The sequence below is a fragment of the Balaenoptera musculus genome, chromosome 1, assembly GCF_009873245.2.
Source record: "Balaenoptera musculus isolate JJ_BM4_2016_0621 chromosome 1, mBalMus1.pri.v3, whole genome shotgun sequence".
Taxonomy (NCBI): Eukaryota; Metazoa; Chordata; class Mammalia; order Artiodactyla; family Balaenopteridae; genus Balaenoptera; species Balaenoptera musculus.
In genome coordinates, this window is record NC_045785.1 from 95,586,351 (window position 1) to 95,594,381 (window position 8,031).

The 8,031-nt window shown below is 42.6% G+C and overlaps 1 protein-coding gene across 1 annotated transcript in view; it reads right to left on the reverse strand.

The window, feature by feature from the left end:
* AKNAD1 (AKNA domain containing 1) overlaps window positions 1–7,464 on the reverse strand; it is a 33,540-nt gene extending 26,076 nt beyond the window's left edge. Inside the window, exons 1-4 of the mRNA XM_036863537.1 lie at window positions 6,490–7,464; window positions 4,405–4,444; window positions 3,720–3,868; window positions 3,561–3,623 (exon numbers count right to left, since the gene is read on the reverse strand). Coding sequence (XP_036719432.1) covers window positions 3,561–3,623; window positions 3,720–3,868; window positions 4,405–4,444; window positions 6,490–7,464 — 1,227 coding nt within the window. The remainder of the gene's footprint in view (window positions 1–3,560; window positions 3,624–3,719; window positions 3,869–4,404; window positions 4,445–6,489) is intronic.
* Window positions 7,465–8,031: the final 567 nt, after the last annotated feature.

Consider the following 8,031-nt stretch of genomic DNA (forward strand, 5'->3'; position numbering starts at 1 on the left):
CCTCACCTCATATTGTAAAAATTAAATGAGATAATGCTTAGTGCCAGGAGCATAGTACACCCTCAATAGATGGTAGCTGTCATCTTCATTGTTATTAGTTCTTACTATTATTAAAATAAACAAACAAGTTTAGAAGCATACTGGCTATAGGGGTATAAAAAATGGCAAGTGTGGTAGATGTTTTCCATTTCCCCCCACCCCAGATCCACCCTCCATCTTTCTCTGTGCCCCAGCCAGGAGGCTGGCCTTCAATGGACTGTATCAATAGGCTCCCATGCCTCTGGCTTTGGCTGATTTCAGCCAATGGAAGACAACAGCAGGAGAGAGGAACTGAAGAAGGATGAGGTAGGGTCTTTATTTCCCTGATTTCCTCCTGTGTGTATCATCATGGATTGGCTGTGTCTCTATCAAAAGCCGCAGAACTTGTCAGCGAGCCCTACAGCTACTGCTACTCTCCTTATGCTCCATTATCTGCTCTTCCTCCATCCCTCTGCCCCACTGTTCCTTCCATGAGATGCCTTCTGTCCCTTATTGGTTTCCCTCAACCTTGCCCCTGCTTTTGTAAAATAATGCCTTACTAAGCTCTCCTCAATAACGCCACTGGAGTAAGCCATCTTGTTCTTGCCAGGACCCTGACTGATACTATAAATATCACAGATAACACTCAGGTTTCTACTGTGGGAGGTGGAAAGAATGTGAACTCCCTGACGAAACTGAGGAATTTTGAATGAAGATGTCAATGTTATTGTAAAGCAATTATACTCCAATAAAGATGTTAAAAAAAAAAAGATGTCAATGTTGGACAAGGTAGCATTTTTGGTGAGAGTGGGAGATCCAAAGGAAGATCAACACAAACGTTTGGAGCTCCAGATGAGAAGTGAGGACTAGTAATTTAGGAATTGGTAGCATGAAAATGGTGGTTAAAGCCATGAGAAGGAATTAGGTATTCAAAGGAAAGAGAAAAGTGAAGAAAGCCAATTATGAATTATAATTTGGGATCTTGGAATTTTAATTGTGTTCAGAAGAAGATAGGGCATAGTTTTCTTGCCATAAATGTACCTCATTTAACTCTCTTAACTAAGATAGGAAGACATGCTACATGTCTAAGCTTGTAAAATCAACACATAGAACCAGGATGTTTGCTCCAAAATCCAAATGCTTTCTCCATGTGCTGCTCGCCCTGAGAAAGTTAGTTTCAGTCCTGTCTGGCCTTCCTTCACTGAACCAGATGGGCCCGGAACTCTCAGACCAAGGCTGACACTGTAAAGAGTCACCTCTCTCCTCTTCTCTCAGTCCTGACACGAATCCCCACATACCCTCTAACATAGGAAGAAACTTCCTGAATCGAGGCCTCAAGAAGGCTAATGCCTTGAACCAGTTTCCTCTGCTTTGCTTGGCCTTTTAAAACTTTATGTTCTCCCAGTTTCTGAAAGCCTGGGTTTTAGGAGATCTCCTTTATCATTCACTCCTTAACTCCTGCAATCTGGCTTCCGTAGATCCACCACTTCATTGAAATCAGGGCTGCCAAGCTCCCTCATGACCTCTCAGTTGCCAAATCCAATGCACATCTTGCTTACCTTCCTTACTTGAAGATTTGATGGTGTGGCCCACTCCCTCTTTCTCAAAACCCTCTTTTCTCTTGGCTTCTATAGCTCTGCCCTTCCAGGTCTGCCTCGACCATTTGAGTCTCTCCTTATGGATCTCCTTTGTGGACCCCTCTTCTTTTACCTACCCCTGGTTCTGCCTCCCATGATCCTATCCTTGGATTTCTTCACTGCTTACTCTGCGTGTTTGCCTGAGCAATCGCCTATACCCCACAGCTTCAACATAAAACTATACCCAAATTTACATTTCTGACCCAAACAACTCCTCTGAGGTTCAGATCCATTGCTCTAATTGCCTAGTGGACCTCTCCAATTGGATGTATTATGGGTACCTCAAAATGTCCCAAACTGAACTTGACATCTTGCCTCCTGCCTACCTGGCACGCCCATCCTGAACTGGATCCTCCACTTTTATTCCTGACCTTGGTTACCCAAGCTAGAAATCTGGAATGCATCCAAGCCTCCTCTCTTATTTACCTGGTTCAATCTGCCACCACTTCCTTAAACTCTTGGATTTCTGCCCTCTCCATCGTCACTGCCAGCCTTGGTTTAGGGCTTCATATAACTTGTTACCTGGATTATGGCTTTCTAGCCGATCTCTGTCCCTACAGTCTTGCTCCCATGGTGCTTGCTGTTTCTCAGCTTTAAATCCTCCAGTGTTGCCCCATCACTCCACCTCAGGATGAAATTAATCTAAGCTCCTTAGCGTGGTGTAAAGACTTTTCATGATGTAGTCCTTATCTACCTCTCCAGTCTCCTCCCTTCCCCCTGAGCTCCATCTGGTCAATCACACTGCCACACAGTTCCTCACACTCTCAGCACTTTCTTGTCCCTGTGCCACTGCACCTGCTGATTCCTTTTCCTGGAATACACCTTTGCCCTTACTCTGCCATATTCTTCCTACAATGCCCAGCTCAGAAGTCCCTTCCAGGAAGCCTTCTAAAGTACCCTCTCACTGGCAAGGGTGAGCCTCTTCAGTGCTGCCATTAGCATCATATGTAACCTTTCCCAAGCTGCATGTTACTTGTTGATTTACTGGTCTGTTGTTCCTAGGAGACCATAAGTCACTTGAAAAAGAAATGTTTCTTCATCTCCAAATTCCTAATGCCTGATACAGAGTCTGAGTCATAGAAAGTACCCCACAAATGTTGTCGAATGAATGTATGAGTTATTTACTTAATATGGTGAAAGAGTAATGAACTGTGTCTCAATATTTGCCTCCTCCTAGTTTTTGTCTATACTGCTTGGTTTCTGAAGCACAGACTGCCCTGAGCTTTGCTCGTGTCTTTTATGTCAGGACTTCTGGCCACCTGTCCTGCTGCTGACCCAATGGCCTAAACTACATCTTCAACTTCACACATCCCTGGTTCTAGTAGTCTCAGCTTTTTGCCCCACTGCCATGCTTCACCCCCACTTCCCACGACCCTGACACTGATAACAAGGCTATGGTTACAACATAAATTAGTGATTTGATTAAATGCAACAAAAAGCAAGGATGTGAAAGTCAAAGATTTTGATCTGAAAAGCATGTCTTCAAGATTAATTTTAAGTTTTCAAAGTTTTATATATTGAGTTGCCAGATACTGGCAATTTTTATAGCCTGTATCCCTCAGGACCCATCAAATCTGGATGTGCTTGCCCTTTACAACAGCTGACATATTATTCTCTTGAACTTACCATGGTCTCATATTTATTATGGGATGACTGCTGAGGAAAAACAGCCATAAGTAATAGATCCCCTGAGAAGGAGAAAGGGCTAAATACATATAGAAATAGAAAGCTCTAAGCTCTTTTAGTCCCTGTAACACAAAGATAGTGTAATCTTCAGCAAAGCATTTCTTACCAGAGCATTTCTATTCCCACCGATGTAGAGAAAACATGATACTATAAAGTCATTTGTATTTTCCCATGTCAAATTCCCTAAAAAGATTTTTAAAACTTGATAAAATTTATTACCAGCCTCCTGTCTTTCAAATGATAGGGAGAATCCTGTGCTATGCTTTTGGAAAATTCTTGTACCTGCAGTGAAAAAATGCAATATTTCACTAAGGGCATAGTGTCTTACGTTTGAATTTGGTTATTTCTATTTTTCATAATAAGCTTTAAAAGTATTACTTTAGTCTTCAGTTGATCAGTCTGTTCTTTTAACTTCTGACACATCTGTTTCCCTTGGGATATCTTGTGAAATGTGTAAGAAGAACTTGAGGAAGGGTCTTTCCGAGAAGTCAATGGCATCTTAGAGAGACTTGTCTCAGATTCTATTCCTATGTAAGAAAGAATAAGTTTTGGTTACCATTCATCTCAGCTGCACTGAAGTTTTATGAAGTACAGAAAACAGAAGTCTGTGGCAATCACTACCAATCACTATTTAAAAAAAATTTTTTTTTCAAAATGTATATCTAAATCAAAGAGGTTTAAAAATGCCGGTACTGGGACTGCCCTGGTGGCGCAGTGGTTAAGAATCTGCCTGCCAGTGCAGGGGACATGGGTTGGATCCCTGGTCCTGGAGGATCCCACATGCCTCGGAGCAACTAAGCCCGTGTGCCACAACTACTGAACCTGCACTCTAGAGCTTGCAAGCTGCAACTACTGAGCCCACGCGCTGCAACTACTGAAGCCTGCGTGCCTAGAGCCCGTGCCCCGCAACAAGAAAAGCTATCACAATGAGAAGCCCAAGCATCACAGCGAAGAGTAGCCCCCGCTCACCACAACTAGAGAAAGCCCACACACAGCAACGAAGGCCCAACGCAGCCAAAAATTAAATAAATAAATAAATAAAAATTTTTTTAAATGCTAGTACCTGCAAGATGTTCTTGGTGGATATGTACTGTGGGCTCTGTCTGCGCATTTAAAGGAGAAGAAAACATGACTGTTGATAGTGACCATGACGCCATTACTCAGGATGACTCAATGTGTTCTGGTCATCGTGGAGGCCACCCAGTTGTGTCAAGAGTTGGGGCCCTGATGCCAAAGTTAAATTCCACTCTGACACTTATCTGCCAGGTGACCCAGAGCAATTACTTCATCACTGTAAACCTCAAATTCCTCAACAGTAAAATGGGGATAGTAATAGAACCTACCTCATAGTGTTGTGATGAGAATTAAATGTTACCATAGTATCTGGCACATGGTAAGCGTTCATGTTAGCTGTTACTACTATCATGTTTGATACTATTACGAGGAATACTCACATATTTCTCCTACAGCTAGACCATAGGTTCCACAAAGGACCGTTGTTGGTCTCGTCACCGGCTCTATTGCTGGTGTTCTCACTAACACCCAGACACATGGTAGCCACACTCCAGAGAATAATAACAGTAAGCGTTAAGTTCCAAAATGTGTCAAGATAGTGATTGTTCACACAGCCCTTTTCTACTCACCACAGGCTAACTGGATAAGAGTTCAAATTCTGGAGTGATTCACCTTGAGGGTCTTCCCATTGTTCCCAAACACACGCAGCTCACAAACACGCTAGTGCCAGGGAGCTACTGTAGTGGTCAAACTAGGCTGTGGTTATTATGAATATCTCAATTATATGGTGGCTGTGGAACCTATAGAGTCCAGTTCTCCAACCTGAACTGACAGGATGAGAGAAAATCAGACACCTGACTTCAGAATCCCATTGCCAGAGACAGATGAACTTGATATTCATTCTGCCCCTACTAACCACAGGGCACTGAGAACTGTGCCCACCGAGGGGCGTTCTCCTGCAAGCAGAATGAGGAACGTGGAGACTTCCCAGTGTCACAGGGGTGCAGATTTCTCCATGACTGAGAGAAGCATCCCAGTCGAGGCCAGGTGGGCTGCTGGTTCCAGGTACGTGTGTATGTGTGTGTGTGTCGGGGGGGGGGGGTCTGCTCAAACTCCCCAGAACGTTCAGCTGAAAGAGAAGGCAGCTGAAGCATAAAGAGGTGGAAATGGAAATAGGCAGAGAATGTTCAGTCGGGGGGCCCTTCATAGAATGCTTAAAGGAAAGATCATATAGTACTGGCAAAGTGCCAGAGAACTACAGTGTTTACTTTGATCATTATTGTGAACTTACCTAACTATTGAACCTCAAACAATCAATGAGATCCTGAGCCTCAGCATGTTGGGAAGGTGGGTGGAAGGATGGGAAGATGGGGAAAGGGGAAATAGTATAAATTAAACATTAGCAACATTTTGTACTAAATAGTTACCAATATAACAATCTTGAAGCGTGTTATTAAAGATCTTAATTCAGTCCAATTGAGCATTCATAACCAAGGACATAATATGTGCAAACAGAAGGCTAGGCCTCTGGGGGAACTTGGGCAAAGGAAAGATGAAGACGAGGTGGCTGCCTCCAGAGTCTTCAGATCTAGTGGAAGGAACAGATGTTTCCAAATCGTTAGGATCCAAAGCGGGCTGAGATAAATGCTCCAACAGAATACTAAACAAACAAGGATGGGAAAGACTGTGACTGGGGGCTTCTGAAAAGTCCTGTGGCCAGTGGGGAATTGAAAGAGGCCATGAAAATGAGCAGGTCTTTGGTAAGCAGAGGTGGGAGGTTCCACGTGAGGCAGGATCTCAGAGAGGGCAGGGCCAGCCAGGTACCTGAGGATGACTCCTGGGGTGGGAGGGGGGAGTTTAGTTTAGAAGCGTAGGATGACATAAAAAACGGGGAAACGCAAATTCCAGGTTTAAGAACTTGGATTTTATTCTATTATGTGTTGCTGTTAGTTCGGCCCCTGATTCTTCTCAGGAGAAGACCCACTGAGCTTCTGAGAGGTCAAGGTATTGGGCCAGAACTGGAACCCAGAACCTCAGACCTACAACTCAGTTCTATGCACCCTCCAAAGACCCCCACTGATATAGATGAGCCACGACCCTGCTTATATGTTTGCTGGAAATGGCTTTCACTTACCTCTATCTGTTGTGAGGGTTCAGGAGTTTTCCATTTCTGCTCTTGTTTTTCAACATCGTTTGATCTAGACATGCTTTCTGAAATATCTTGCACAATAGCTGACTTATCTCTCAATTTAGGAGAAAAGCTGGCTTGTTTATCGGTTGTAAGTGGTTTGTCAATTATGTTATTTTTAGGAGCAACTTTAGAGGAATCAGAGAACCAGTAATGAACTTGACCTTGGCCGTATTTGAAGCTGTTGCCTGAACTTGCTTGTTCAGCCTGCTGTTTCTGGGGTGTCTGCCCTTGGCAACTTTTTTCTTTATCACCTGGACTCTTGATTTTAGTTAGAAAATTTGAATTTTCCTGATGGCTGCTTTCTCCAGCAGCGACTGGATCCTCTAAATCAGAGGTGTTTTCTTCTGTCGTGGTTGGAAAACAACTGGGCTTATTGCTGTTTTCACCATCGCTTTTGGAGTTGAGTTGGTCAGTGAGTTCTGAGGTTTGTTCTGTCGGCCAAGAATTCTTAACATGCTGCAAAATAATATTTTTAATAATAGCTCTGTCAAAACTGTCAGCATTAGAGATCTCTGGGAGAGTTTCACAATTAATGCCTTGACCTTTTGAGAATTCCTCTTTGCAAAGATGATGGAGTAAAATATAAGAAATGTTTGACTTTAAAGGGTCTCCTTGATTAGATGGAATATGAAGATTTATGGTGCATTGATTCTCTTTAACATATTTTTTGCTGATAGCATTTTCAGTTGTTTTATCCAAAGTCATGGCCATATCTGCCTTTCTGCAAGTCTCTCTATGTGTGGCCTTTTCTTGAAGGTCATCTTCTGTTAAATTCATTTGATTTGAGACACCAAGGATGTCATATTTTGAGGTAAAATTGTAATCGTTGTACATCTGAATTTGGGAGAAGTCCCCATCATAAGGCAAATCCTCCTGTTTCTTAGAAGTTGCATCTTCCAAGAAATCGGCTTCATCCATGTATGTGCAGCTTGACCTCCTTTATCGGTTGCTGCCTGGTCTTGATGTTCTTAATTGTAGCAACAGACCTTCTGGTTTTCATTGATTGTCTTCATTGTGTGTCTTAGTCCGTGCAAAACAAAAAGAGCCTCATTATTAAATATAATTTATTTAACGTATGAAACCATGCTTATCCTAGTGTCTATGCCGGAACAAAATGGATGCTTTTTGTTTAGAGAAATGTAGTTATAAACATGAAGGCAGAAAGCTCAGTCAAGAGTAACTCATCCTAAAGCCTACATTAACATAATCAGTGGTATATAAGCAAGGAATTAGAAAGGAGGGGGGCTAAATTTTTTATTCATTAAAATTTGAGGGAGACATTGGTCTCTAGTTAATGACCAAATATTTACCAACTTCTCTTAGGAAGTACTATTTGAAATTTGTTCTCCCCAAATAGGAGCTTGGAATGCAAGTAAAGGATTGATTTTTTTGAAGTACCACGGCTGTCACTTGTCTACACATCACTGATGGGCCGCTATGTGTGGCACTGAAAACAGACTCAACTAAAACAAACCACCAGCCTAC